A 14,961-nucleotide genomic window follows, 5' to 3' on the forward strand; every position below is an offset into this window, starting at 1 on the left:
GCGCAAGCACACCTTACAGTGATTAAATGAAAAATGAACAAAGCATATCTATCTATAGCATGTACTTATGTTTATTCAAATTCATGCTATCTGCATGAGTCACTTTTGACAGTCTATGCCGGTGTTCTGCCATATAGTGTCCTTGTATCAGATAGTGTCCGCCTCGTACTGCGCAGGCGCAGCGCCTGCGCAGTACGGAGGAGCAGGAGATGCCGAAAATGCCCGAAGTTGATCAGCTGACCATCAGCTGTACACGGCGCTCGGGCACCTGTTAGCGATGGCAGTGTAAGAGGGCCCCTCGCGGGCTCGCTTCGCTCGCCACGCTTCGGGCACGGCCTCGCTGCGCTCGGCAAATATTTATTCTAGCTCTATGTCCACTTGGATAGTAGGGAATGATCCTGGACATAGGGTAAGAATAAATGCGCAGGCGCCGTGTACAGCTGACGATCAGCTGTTGAACTTCGGAGACTTTCGGCGTCTCTTTTGTCCTCCGTACTGCGCCTGCGCAGTACAGGGAGGACACTATATGATAGGGGACTGAATTCGATAAGACACCGGCACCAAGGGATCCCAGGTATAGCCCTACCCGGCCCCTCCTTCCCCCAGCACACAGCAGATGTCTGACAGCCTCAGCTGCACATATTTCCCTGTGTAGAGGGGGTTGTGTCCTCTCCCCCTCTCAGGTGTCAGATTACACTCAGCTCCCTGCTCTATGCTATGCAGTGTGTGTGTGACATAAGATCCCGCCCCCTGTGGAAAATAGAGGGATGTAGATAAACAGGTACAACTTATGTAGGAGGGTATGTTTAATCCCTGTGTATCACCCGTGTAGGCTGGTTAGGGCATACTATAGATGAGCTCTACATGTTATGCGCAAAAGCGCTTCTTCAGGAGCTTAACCACTTATGGACCGCCCGCCGTCGTTATACGGCAGCTGTTTGAACGAGGATATCGCTGTTATGGCAGCAGCTAGCTGCCAGACCCTGGTATCTTCCTTTTCAGCGGGCGGTCCGCTACAAGATAAAAGTGGTCTCTGCGGCGGATTCGCCGCGACATCACTTTTATCGGTGGCGGGAGAGGGCCCCCCCCCTCGCTGCGATCCGGTGCCCTCCGCCACTTACCAGAGCCGTCGGCAGCGGTGGAAGCGATCGCGTCCTCTCACTTGCTGTGCATGGAGACGAGTGAGGGGAAGATGGCCCCCACATGTCTCCATACAATTGCTGGGCGGAAGCGACGTTAAAAACCTCACTTCTGCCCTTACGTCTTAAAGGCACATTTTTTTGTTGTCATTTTTTCAAAATGAAAACATTTTTTTTTTTCGTTTTTTTATTGTATTTAAGTCCAAATATGAGATCTGAGGTCTTTTTGACCCCCAGATCTCATATTTAAGAGGACCTGTCATGCTTTATTCTATTACAAGGGATGTTTACATTCCTTGTAATAGGAATAAAAGTGACATTAAAAAAAAAAAAAAAAAAAAAAAGTGTTAAAATAAAAAATAAAAGGTAAAATAAATAATAAAAAATTCCCGACGAGCTCACGTACAGAAGCGAACGCATAAGTGAGTAGGGCCCGCATATGAAAACAGTGTTCAAACCACACATGTGAGGTATCGCCAGGATCGGTAGAGCGAGAGCAATAATTGTAGCCCTGGACCTCCTCTGTAACACAAAACATGCAACCTGTAGAATTTTTTAAACGTCGCCCATAGAGATTTTTAAGGGTAAAAGTTTGTCGCCATTCCACGAGCGGGCGCAATTTTGAAGCGTGACATGTTGGGTATCAATTTACTCGGCATAACATTATCTTTAACAATATAAAAAAATTGGGCTAACTTTACTGTTGTCTTATTTTTTAGTTCAAAAAAGTGTATTTTTTCCAAAAAAAGTGCGCTCTTAAGACCGCTGCGCAAATACGGTGTGCCAGAAAGTATTGCAACGATCACCATTTTATTCTCTAGGGTGTTAGAAAAAAAATGTATAATGTTTGGGGGTTCTAAGTAATTTTCTAGCAAAAAAAAAACAGTTTTTAACTTGTAAACACCACATTTAAAAAAGAGGTTAAAGTAGAACTTCTACATGAATAAGTAAAAAAAGATGTTTCCTGTAAGGTAATAGTGGCTCTAGTTACCTTATAGGAACCATCTTTTTTTACAGTGGTCATTCTTTTACCCTCTGTTTGTTTATGGCGAGGTTTATTAATTATCGAGGAGTTAATTAATTTAACCTTTTCTTGACCGTGGGTACGTTTTTCTGCTTTTATATCATATCAATACTTTCTAAATTTTGTTTCATGTTTAGGATATATTTTACTTTTGGTATTAATTGGTCATTATATTAACCCTCTCTTTTAGAGACTTCTCATACCTGGTGATATACCACTGCAGCCCCCGCTGTTGTTCTGGATACTTGTTTACGTTTCTATCAAACCAAATGAATCTATCTACAATAAGAGCCTACCATGGACCTCTTGGCTCTTCTCTGATGAATGTTCTCCTTGCCCGGCCTGTCAGTTTAGGTGGACGGCCATGTCTTGGTAGGTTTGCAGTTGTGCCATACTCTTTCCATTTTTGGATGATGGATTGAACAGAGCTCCGTGAGATGTTCAAACCTTGGGATATTTTTTATAACCTAACCCTGCTTTAAACATCTCCACAACTTTATCCCTGACCTGTCTGGTGTGTTCCTTGGTCTTCATGATGCTGTTTGTTCACTAAGGTTCACTAACAAACCTCTGAGGGCTTCACGGAACGGCTGTATTTTTACTGAGATTAAATTACACACAGGGGGACTCTATTTACTAATTAGGTGACTTCTGAAGACAATTGGTTTGACTAGATTTTAGTTAGGGGAATCAGAGTAAAGGGGGCTGAATACAAATGCCCCCCCCCCCCCCCACACTTTTCACATATTTAGTTGTAAAAAATTTGGAAAACCATTTATAAAATTGCTTCAACTTCACAATTTGGAACCACTTTGTGTTGGTCTATCACATAAAATCCCAATAAAATACATTTACGTTTTTTGGTTGTAACATGACAAAATGTGGAAAATTTCAAGGGGTGTGAATACTTTTTTAAAGCACTGTACGTCAATGACTGTGGTTTGTGTTTCAGAAGATGTGCGGGCGATATATTTTCGTCTGCTTGCCACTCAGCAGTTGTACCAGCACCCTACACCGCGGTGTATGCCGGGCTGGTGTGCGATGAAGTTATCTCTTTGAACTAGTTGGAGAGGTCACAGCAAATCAAACTAAATACGTTTATCCGTAGACAAAAAACATTTTGAAAGCGGATTATGGGTTTTAAAACTGCCTGGCATGAAATGGTGAACCACATGTGTATGGTAACAGTTTGTCAATTATTATACACCATTGAGCTGCGTCAATCCCATGTGGCTCAGCCACTGATGCGGCACAGAACTATGCAAATTAGCTGGTGTGAAAGAAATGCATATAGCTTTACTTACAGCCATTACCCAGCTATTTATAGCAGTGTGTGTCTCTATCTGCCTTGAAGGTAAAGCCTCAACTGCATTTCTTTTGAAAAAAAAAAACAAAAAAAAAAAACAACATTTTTTATGTAGCGGCATCCCTGACCTCCAAAGGCCTAATGGCGATCTCCAAAGGCCTAATGGCAACCTCCAACCTGTATTCTGCTACATATTTTTGGTAAACAAAATCCCAATACTTGTATATTGATTGGTTTACACAAAAGTTATAGCATCTACAAACTATGGGATATATTTATGGAATTTCTATTTATTTTTTTCCTAGTAATGGCGGCAATCAACAACTTATAGCGAGACTGCAATATTGCGGTGGAGAAATCGGACACCTGACGCTTTCTGGGAACCACTGACACTAATACAGTGATCAGTGCAAAAAATATGCACTGTCACTGTACTAATAACACTGGCTGGGAAGGGGTTAACATCAGGGGCAATCAAACGGTTAACTGTGTGCCTAGCTGGTGATTCAGTGTATTGGGGGAGGTGCTTTTTCCAGTGGAAGGCATGGATCGGTGTCCCCGCTTTACAGGAACACTGGATCCATGCCTTCTGAACTAACAGAATGGCAATCTGCCTTGTTTACATAGGCAGATCGCCGTTCTGCCTGTGTACAGAACGATCAGCGGGTGGTGGTGGACATCAGGTTGACAGGATCCGCTGATCAGCTCCCGCTGTGTAGAATCACAGGGGGTGTGCGAGCCATGGGCAATTGCGCCCGATACCCGGAAGGGCAGGATCATGTATATATACCTGATCCTGCGCAGCGCAGCCACCCTGTAGCAGTAAATCTGCTACAGGGCGGTTTCCAAGCATTTAAACATCAAACTTAAAACCCAACCCCAAGTGGGAGACTAGAGCTGCACGATTAATCATTAAAAAAATTGTGATCTCGATTTAACCCCCCTCACGATCCTAATTAGCCTTTTCCTTGATTCTATGTAAACAGTGCAGAGCCGAGATGTCAAAAAAAAAAGCCAATGTTTATCAACATTCCTCAGCGCTGAGAGATGGAGAATAGAAGAGATACAAAGTATCTTTTTGTTCTTTTTAAAGAGATGAACTTCAGTCTGTAAATGAGGTCAGTTTAACCACTTAAAGACTAAACCTTTTTTGACACTTGTTGCTTGTGCGTTAACATCAGTATTTTTTGCTAGAAAATAACTTAGAAAAGCCAAACATTATATACATTTTAGCAGAGACCCTAGAGAATAAAATGGCTGTCGTTGCAATATTTTATGTCACACTGTATTTGCACAGCGGTCTTTCAAACGCGATTCTTTGGGAAAAAATACACTTCAATGAATTAAAAAAAATAAAAAATAAACAGTAAAGTTAGCCCAATTTTTTTGTACAATGTGAAAGATAGTGTTAAGTGATCTTTATTCTAAGGGCGGCACAGTGGTGTAGTGGGTAGCACTCTCACCTAGCAGTAAAAAGGGTCGCTGGTTCAAATCCCAACCACGACACTACCTGCCTGGAGCTTGCATGTTCTCCCTGTGCCTGCGTGGGTTTCCTCCGGGTACTCCGGTTTCCTCCCACACTCCAAAGACATGCTGGTAGGTTAATTGGCTTCTGTCTAAATTGGCCCTAGTATGTATGAATGTGAGTTAGGGACCTTAGATTATAAGCTCCTTGAGGTTAGGGACTGATGTGAATGTACAATGTATATGTAAAGCACTGCGTAAATTGACAGCGCTATACAAGTACCATAGATAATAATAATAATCAAAAAAATTGTGATTCTCATTTTAGCCAGAATCCTGCAGCTCTACTGGGGGCCCCTTTATTGCATGCAAACTTTTATGTATACATACTTTTGTCCAATCCACTTTGCGTCTTCCTGTCCATTTGAGGCTGGTTCTTACTGCTGAAGAAACACTGACTACATAGTAACTTATGAGAGCTTTTCTGTGCAACAGTACTGTGAGCCCAGGCCAGCGCGATGATGCTCCCCCCCCCAGGGGGTGCATCCATGAGAGCCTGGGCTCACAGGACATAGGGGGGAATAACAACAGACTTCCTGTCAGTGACAGAAAGAGGATTGAGTGAAGTGTCTGCAGAGGCCAGCTCAGGAGAGAAGGTAAGAACTGCAGCAAAAAAAAAAAAAAAAAAACTAAAAAAAAAAAAAAAATCAATCAGTCCCAAAGAATGTAGGCTTTCCTTTAAACAGAACTGTCACTGGTCCTTTACATGTAAGGTATGTGTGTACATGGAAAGAAGGATACCCAAATTATATACAATATCCCCATACTGCACCTATAGATTCTGTATGATTGCCGTTTTCCTTCACCAAGGACCATTGCCTGGCGGAGGGCTCTGAAACCGCGACTTGGAGGCTCCCTCTGCGGCTGCCTGGGGTCCAGACTCGTCATCCCTGTAGAAAGAACACAATTCCATTATCCAGCTGCTCTTGGGAAAATCAATAGCAACGTGTACATAACAACATGATATAACAGGAAGCATTGGGATTACATCTCTCATAGGATTGCTCCCCCATTAAATTTATTATTTTCTCCAGCGCACAGACATCTAGGTCATGCCTGGAGTTCATGTTTATTCCAACATCAGCAGGCCCCTTGATACCTGGGGACATGCAAAACAGCTTGCAGCAGAAACCGTAGTTGGGTAATGTGAATGTAAAATTGTGCACTTGGGGCTAAAAGAATCCTCTGGCAAAGTATTATATATAGCCAAAATTACATGAGGGTACGGTTTTCAGCATCTTCTTAAATAATAGTGAAAGTTAAAGTCTGAAGGATCTTTACGGAGCGTTAATACTGATGAGAAAGGGGGTAGGGAGGGTCTGTGAGCCTGGGGTCCCCAAGGGTCCGGGAAAACCTTTATAATTAGGAATCCACTGACCCCTCAAACCTCTCAAAGCTCCGGAGAGTAGTTGCCTTTCTATGTAGAGGTAGACTTCAGAGTCATCTAATCTCTTGGGCTCATCACTTAGAAAGTCTATTGTCATCTACTGCCTTCTTTGCTTTGACATTAAGCATGCCCAGAGAGTGACGGCACCAGGACGGTCGATGGGCTTGCACAGTTAGTTTGCCAACTGAGTCACCGAACCTCACCGAACCTCAGTGTGTGCCAAAGTGACCGATGTGGGCAAACTCTCAGCAAGTGACGTTCTAGAGCAGCAAAATCATTCACCAGTAATCATCCCTATTGCTGCTAGACAGAAGTGTTAACCACTTAGCCATATAAATACAGCAGAAGTCAACTAAAATCATGATCATGGGACCACTCCAGTCTCATTTTTCCCTTTTCATAGGAGATGTTGAGTGGGGAGCAGCACAGGACTATTGCATGGCAATGATCGACACACATTACAAGGGGCTATATGTCCCATAAAGCATTGTGCCCCTGGCAGTGACAGGCATGTCCAGACCATGCTTTTTGGTTTAAACTGCAAAAGAAAAAAAAGATGAAACTCCAGAATCACTCAAATCAGAATAAAGCAAACACTATTGGATCACCACAATAAGTGTACCATGGCCACCACCAAACATACCTGTATCACCATAATAATGCCAGGGAGAATTGAAACCCCTCATTTCCCACTGGGATCATTACCCTGATACAAGTGCTTTAGCCATGAAGCACATATTATGTGATCACAACTATAGGTGAGCCTATAGTGTTTGCTTACAGCCTTATTTTAATTTGAGTGATACTTTAAGGAGGTGCTTTTGTCCATTTTCCTATTTAGTTTGACTCGCTTTCTGTGGATTGGTACATTTGTAGCTGTCTGTAGGCAGTTGCAGTCTGCTTTCTCTACTGTAGGTGGCACTCTTCTGCAGCAGCATCACAGTTGGAGAGGAAGTCAAAGGGGAACATTGTTCCTCTATGGTTTCTTGGGTCACTGGGGAAGCCATCTACAGTAATTGGATGCTGCTGCCCCATGTGACTCTAGCAGCCATCTTGGGTAAAGGCAGAGCCTATTTAAGGCTCTGGCTCCCAGGCTTGGCAAGCATTTTGCAAGTGGGTAGAGTAGGGACAAGTGCCCCACCTGGTAGAAACAGAAATAGTGGTAAGGATAGGCTCCTGACGAGGAGGGAAAGCATAGGGCTTGCAACTTCCTTGGACATTTTCCAGCTTGGGCAAGAGAAGGCTAGGCTCCATTCTGCCCCTCCTAACAGGCGCTGTCAATTTGGCTGAAATCTGCTCTCTACATGCTGTTGGAACTGTGAGTGTTCCTAGTTGGGTTGTCTTCCCACCGGGTTTATTGAGAACTGTCTTTACACTATTTCAATACAAGTTCTTTCATCACACTTGAACTGTGTGTGTGTGTGTTAAAATGCCCAAATTTATTGTCAGAACTTAGTGGGATCCGTGGGTGCTGCATACATTGAGGCATTACTGGACGGGAAGGGTAATTGACACCACCAATGACTCACTGCCCCCACTATCTGCATGAGTGGAATGTATTTCTCAGAACTACATGGGGGGTGATGAATTGACAGGAGCTGGAACAGGAAACAGTTGTGCAAGTTGAATCAGTGCCAAAGACAGGACGGGATTTTTTTTAAAGAAATTTAGACACCTCTTGGATTTGTGGAAAGACTGCAAGGTTGAAAGGCAGCATATTAGAGGACTTGAGCAATACACCTGGACAGCCTTTCTCTACTCTATTCAAAATGAAAGAAACACATTTTTGACTAGGCGTACACTATAATCAAAAATTGGATCTAGACACTTCCTCTTTGAACAAGCCAATAAGCCAATTCCCATCTGATAAAAGAGAGCAGAATAAAAGGAAAGGTGCATTTTTGACGTGCTAATGCATGTATTTATTCACATTTCTGTGTTTCTGTGTCTCATTATACACTCACGTATGCGTATAAATGGGACTTTTGCTTGAAATGTACTTTCACGCAATAAATTGTATGTGATTTTCTAAAGGAAAACAAAGATTGGAACTGGAGAGAGTCTAGAGAAGGGCAACACAGCTAAGAGGGCTGGAGGAACTCCGCTACGAGGAACAACTACAAGCATTAAACTTATTCTCCCTGGGGAAGAGAGACTTAAGAGGAGCTACGATAGCGATATAGAAATGGTGATTCTAGCATAGGGAGAAAACAACTCAGTCTTAAGGACACGTGGCCACTAAGTGAAGTTGGAGGAGAAGTGGTTTAACCTTAAACTGTGTAAGGGGTTCTTTACTGCCAGGGCGGTAAGGATGTAGAACTCCTTTCCACAATTGGTGGTGGCAGTGGGAAGCACTGATAATTTAAAAACTCTTAGATTGTATACCGGGATATGGGAAATGATTTTGATATAAACACATCCACACAGGTTGAACTGAATGGACTGGTGTCTTTATTTAACTTTACCAGCTAAATAACTATAAAGGATTGAACCGTCCCTAAGAAGAGCTTAAAACCAATAACTTGATCCAGTGGTGGCTGTTACATTTTAGATTTCTCATCACTTTCTGACCTGATTACAATGGTGGGCAGGACCAAAAGAGAGGGCGAACCTCTCCAACAGGAATACAAATAAGAATCTAATGCTTACATACTATTCAAAACTGTTTGCTTGTAACACATCAACTGATTGTGTTGATAGTGGAATCGTACAATTTTCTGTCCTTCCACCCATGGTGGAAGGACAGAAAATGGTATCATCTATGGCCTGCCTAAAAATCCAAAAATACTTATTGTTCACAGTGATTCTATCAACTGGGCCAATCTTTTTTGAAACAGGATGATCCTTCTTAGTAAGAACAAGGATACAAGGTGTTAACTGCCAGTGCGCAGTTTCAGCCAGACCAGGATTCACAAGACACCAGGACAAATCCCAGCGCCAAACACATTAAACAGATGTCTCCTGGCCCATTGTTTATAGACATGTACATTCAAATGGACTGTACGTTATCTCAAAGAGCCTATTTAGCCCTCCCAGTTCTTATCTTGGACTAGGAATAATTAGCCTTTATGCTTTAAAGATCTGAGAATGGGAGTGGTTGAGTCATTTTACAAAAGACAGTGGACAGGACTGAGACAACCCAGTCCACAAAAAAGCTGTGTGATGTCAACCAACTACAGGTTTTAAGAGCCGAGTGCATTTCAGGCAGATTAACGTGTATCGTTCTGTACTTGCAGGGATAGAACATGGGGAAATGTGCATGTATTGCAGAGATCTATTGCAAAAGTTTTTTGCAGGGACCTTGCCTTAAGCCTGAGTGTCCCTGGTGTAAATTTAGTGTCTGCAGCCATACCTTGCCTTAAGCTGGAGTGCCACTAGTGTAAATTTAGTGTCTGCAGCCATGCTGTAGTCAGCCTGAGCATGATGTTATCTGCCATCGTTAGGTTTCTCCTAAGCCCAAGGACATTACTTTTGTCTACTTCTGGGGGTGTTCTCCAGAGTGAGAAGATGCAATGTATAGAGTTATAGTCATTCTGCCTCAGTCAGTCATTGAGAGGCTAGTGACATTGATGTGTGCTGGGAAAGAGGATAAATATTTGGAGAAATCTTCTAGAAGAGTCTATGCCTCCCAGGTTTTTCCTAGAGAGGATGTGAGGCCAGAGGTCATTGCCTCCAAGGCCTGCTGTCTCGGAGAACGTAGCTCCAGAGAGGGCCAGTATTTGACTCCCAGGCCCTCACCTGATGGAGGAAGCTGAAGAAGAGTTTTGTTCAAATAATTGCACTGTTGTCTGGACTTGAAGCCCATCTTCGAGCAAAAAAAGAAAAGTTTTCCCAAGAAGTGGGGCTGTACCCACACTGCATGGGTTAACTACTTATCTTTGTTTAGGGGATAGGGGAAAGGAGATTTACTTACCTAATCCCCCAATCTCCCAGCACAAGACTGGTCCAGCAACCCCGTGCTAAAGTGGTCTTGAGTTGTGGCCTGTTCCTGACATCTTCAAGCCCAGAGCAGGCTCCATAGACCAGAAACAGTTTATTGCTGGACCATGGGGGAGCGTTGTTTTCTGGTGGAATGAAGGAATGGGCGAGTATAAGCTTTCTCAGCCCTATGCAAAATGATCAGTTGACTTGTGCACTGCGGGCACAGCCTGGGAGATGGGCTTTAAAGGTCCGTAGTTGTCTGGAGTTAAAGTTGGACAACCGGCCTGTGACAGGTCTAAAGAGCCCTAAGCTGGTCTGTGGCAGAACCCAAAGATACCTAAAGGTAGTCTCCTATCTAGGCCTACAGAGTTCACTTTAGCTGAGGCATTCAGAGTTCTATATTGAATCTGTGGCAGAGGTCAAAAGATAATAGAAGATAATACTAAGCGGGAGGATTTTTGCTTATATTTTTGAGAATCCTGTACCCCTACTCCCTTCTTCCTAGACCAGGGTTTCTCAACAAGGGTCCCATAGAAACCCTAAGGTTTCTCCAGTGGTTTTTCAGAGGTTTCTTTTGTGATTTTATGGTGGCCGGAAGACTTCTAGAGGCCAGATATATTCGGGTCACTCCGAACGGTGGAAAGAAAGGGCTCTAGAGTTAAAATAAAAATGAGTGGAAAGAGGGGGAAACCCTGTCTCGTCCTGTTCGAAATGGGGAAGTATTCGGAGTGTAGCTCGTTCACCCGCACGGAAGCCGATGGGATAGAAAGACAGGATCCAACTGGCCATGTGCGGGCCTAAACCGATATGGGACAGGGTGGACTGCATGAAAGGCCTTCTCCGCATCTGTGATCGGGGCACTTCGAGGTATGGGCTGCCTGAATGAAATTGAGGATATGAGTGGTGTTATGCCAGAGGTTTCTTGAGCAATGAGAAATTTCTGCCTCTCAGATAAGTTCCCACTGACACCATTGTTCCTTTAAGCCAGTGTTTCTCAACCTTTTTTTCCCGTCAAGGCACCCTTTAAAATTATGGACAGTCTTGAGGCGCCCCTTTCTAAAATGTAAAACCTATTCAGATAGTTTTACATAATGCAGCAACATCAATACATGTAAGACACCCAACATTAAGGTGATTTATTCTTCCAAAGAAAATACACTTTTGCAAACTGGTATCGACTAGTATTTCAACGTTTCTCTTCTCCCTCAGTTTTTCTCCATCACTTAGATAATAAGACCCCATAGCTGACGGAGAGAGGCAGGGAAGGGTCAAACAAGGATGATATGCAGGCAACTGACATCCTCCTCATCAACTGATGAAGTCATTGGTCCTTAAGAGGTTGGCAGCTAGAAGGTTGTAATGGTGTACAATGAAAACTTGTGGCATTGTGTAACTAAAAGGTTTCAGCCACCCACTGTCTTGTCTACAATTTTGGGGTAATTTTTAGGCATTTTGCCAAGGCACCCCTGAAGAAACCTTAAGGCACTCTGGTTGAAAAAGGCTGCTTTAAGCTATGTGTAATGGGGAAATTCTTCCAAATGACTACAAGTGTAAGGAGCATTATTCCCACTGATCATCATCAATTAATGTATCACGAGTTGTAGCTATAGTAATTTTTAGCAGGGGTTCCCTGAGATTGGAACGTTATTTTAAGGCTTCCTCTGGGTTGAAAAGGTTGAGAAAGGCTGCCATAGACAATTGAGCCAATACATTTTGCAAAGGAAAATTGGAAACCTTGAAGTCTCGCCGTTGCTGTCAGTGGGTTGGAGAGTGTCTGGGTGCAGCTACAGAGCAGGTCACTAGTAGGAAATCTACGACGCTAGTAGGGGTCATTACTAAAAATGCCTTGACATACACTTGAGGACAAAATTAAAGTGTAAAATAATGGAACACACTTTGGTTTTTATTTAAGTGAACCTAACACAGACCGTTGCCAAGACATAATCAACATAAGCGCAAAATGTAAAAGATAACAGAACACACTTTGGTCTGTTTCTGCTGTAGGCATTCTCCGATTCCATGAATACAAAGCTGGAAAGTCAGTTTTGTGTCTTTTCTTTATAACTGGCCCCATGCCAGCATCCTGTGAAACAGCATCCCACACACAAAGCAGTTTACTCCACTTAATTAAAGCTGTTCTGTCTCGCTCTGGCTGGGAGATGTGACTCCCCTAGATACTGAGCAGAGCCGGGTGAGCTCATCGACCAGCCCCCTCCGCAATCTGCCATTAAGTGATTCCCCGATATCCTTCTCCTCTAATCAAATGACCTTGGCGGTGTCCTTGAGCCTGTGACATCATCACTTCCTCAACTAGCATCTCATCTGAGGGCAGAATGCATGCACAGAGGCACTTTTGTATTCACAGTAAGTCAGCGGCAATTAATCTGACTATGGATTCATGGAAGTCTCTGTGCCGGAGATGCTGGCGCCCATAGTGGCTCTCTCGATTGTTGGTCTCAATTTATGGCTATTCAAGGAAAAAAGAGCGGCTCCGAAATGTAATAAAGCCATGTCTATGGTTGTTTTTCAAGAAGCCTTGTTACCAAGAATTAAAATGAAAAGCCTTAAAGGTCAACTCCAGTCGAAACATTTTTGTCCTTTAGTTTTGAATAGAGTTTGGAAGGTTTGAACAGCCACAGTAATAGCTTTCATTGAGCTGTCTGTGTCTCCACCAGGGAGATTTCCTATCACTTTATGTCCTCTAGCATCCTATCACATAGGAGGCAAGGGAAAAACTCTGAAACAGGGACACCAACAGTAATTAAAGAGTTAAAAGCGATTGTAACTTTTTTTCACTATATATAAGGGGTCTCCACACTTTCTAAACAAAGGGACAGTTTATTGTCCTTCAAACTCTAGGGGGGCCGGACCATGGGCAGTGGGAGTAGAAAAATGTCCTGGCATCAGTAGGAGTAAACTAGGTCCTATCTTTGGTATTAGGGGAAGTAGTGGTCAACCGTTGCAGTCGGTGGGAGGAATGGTGCCCCATCGTTGCAGTCGGTGGGAGGAATGGAGCCCCATCGGTGGGAGGAATGGAGCCCCATCGGTGGGAGGAATGGAGCCCCATCGTTGCAAGGAATGGAGCCCCATCGGTGCAAGGAATGGAGCCCCATCGGTGCAAGGAATGGAGCCCCATCGGTGCAAGGAATGGAGCCCCATCGGTGCAAGGAATGGAGCCCCATCGGTGCAAGGAATAGAGCCCCATCGGTGCAAGGAATAGAGCCCCATCGGTGCAAGGAATGGAGCCCCATCGGTGCAAGGAATGGAGCCCCATCGGTGCAAGGAATGGAGCCCCATCGGTGCAAGGAATGGAGCCCCATCGGTGCAAGGAATGGAGCCCCATCGGTGCAAGGAATGGAGCCCCATCGGTGGAAGGAATGGAGCCCCATCGGTGGGAGGAATGGAACCCCATCGGTGGGAGGAATGGAGCCCCATCGGTGAAATTGGTGGGAGGAATAGAGCCCCATTGTTGGAATCGGGGAGAAGATTGTTCCCCAAAGGGCCATATAAAGGCAAGCAAAGGGCCACTTTCGGCCCCTAGGCCACTGCGCTATTTCTAAGATTTTAAGAAAGGCATTAGCTGGGACTAGGGTTTTAAAAGACTTCACCCCCTTTGCCAATTCAATGAAATTAATATAAAATTCAGCAGGAAGAGACATAAGCTTCTCAAAATGGCCACAACAGGTGTGCAAAGCTCAATGCAGAAATCTCACCAACAGAATACCCAATAGATATGAGAGTCGCATTAACTCACCACCATCCCTTTAAAATTTTATTCATTTTGAAGGGATTTCTTTATTATTAAACAAAAAAAGAAAGGTGTTCTTAGTCCAAAGTCCTTTTTTGCATATGTAGCCTCTGGGCGCAAAGCCTACACTACATTTAATTCTCACCAAAAGTAGGGGGTAATGCAAATCAATATGCCACCAAGTGTCTTCAGATTATGAATAAATATTACCGCACATTTGAACCCTTGTAATTTATTATTTAAAATGTAGACCCCCCCCATAACACCGATCAAATCAATAACACTGCTCAGGAAGCAAGGGCACTGTTTAGAAGACATGTCAGACCACTGGAGACAGACAGAACCTCGCTCTCACTCTTTGCAATGTAAAAAAAAAAAAAAAAGTAAACGAATCTCATTTTTTACTGTATATGCAACCTGCATTAAAAAGAGGGTGGGGAATTGGGCTTTAGGCATAGTGTTATGCACTTTGATTGCAAAACGGATAGAGGACCACCTACTAAAGTTAGCTCCTATCTAAGACAAACAATATGTTACCACAACACTTCACATTCCTGATATGTGTCTGCTGTACCATGTACTTGTATGAAAAAGTATCCTGTTCTCTTTGTATTGTTTCTTTTGTGTGAAATCCCTGGTGTTCCTGACAGTCTCTCTGCTTTCCTATTAAAAACTGACCACACGAAGCAGGAGAACACAGCGTGGTCAGTTTTCTGGATGTGCTGGGAACCCTGCCTGCTCTCTTCCAATGATCAGACTTGTCCTGACACCCCCCCCGGGTACAGCCATTCACTGGGAAGATCAGTGTGCTGCTGTTTCTCCTCCCCTAGCCCTCTGAGCTCCTTTATGCAGCTGAGAACAGAGGGCATGTGATCACTTAATTTCTATTACTTGCCTACCGGGCACTTTCAC

At 43.7% G+C, this 14,961-nt stretch overlaps 1 protein-coding gene across 4 annotated transcripts in view; it reads right to left on the reverse strand.

Moving 5' to 3' along the window:
• The window catches only part of TRIM44 (tripartite motif containing 44), a 165,684-nt gene that overhangs the window by 18,990 nt on the left and 131,733 nt on the right, over nucleotides 1–14,961 (reverse strand). For 3 of the 4 annotated variants that reach the window (XM_073604197.1, XM_073604194.1, XM_073604193.1), the window contains one exon: nucleotides 5,766–5,883. In XM_073604197.1, the coding sequence (XP_073460298.1) occupies nucleotides 5,796–5,883 (88 nt within the window). In that variant the 3' untranslated portion in view covers nucleotides 5,766–5,795. Of the gene's footprint in view, nucleotides 1–5,764; nucleotides 5,884–14,961 lie in introns of those variants that run through there. The other variant, XM_073604196.1, reaches the window with a different exon arrangement.

Source organism: Aquarana catesbeiana, linkage group LG11, assembly GCF_042186555.1.
Source record: "Aquarana catesbeiana isolate 2022-GZ linkage group LG11, ASM4218655v1, whole genome shotgun sequence".
Lineage (NCBI taxonomy): Eukaryota > Metazoa > Chordata > Amphibia > Anura > Ranidae > Aquarana > Aquarana catesbeiana.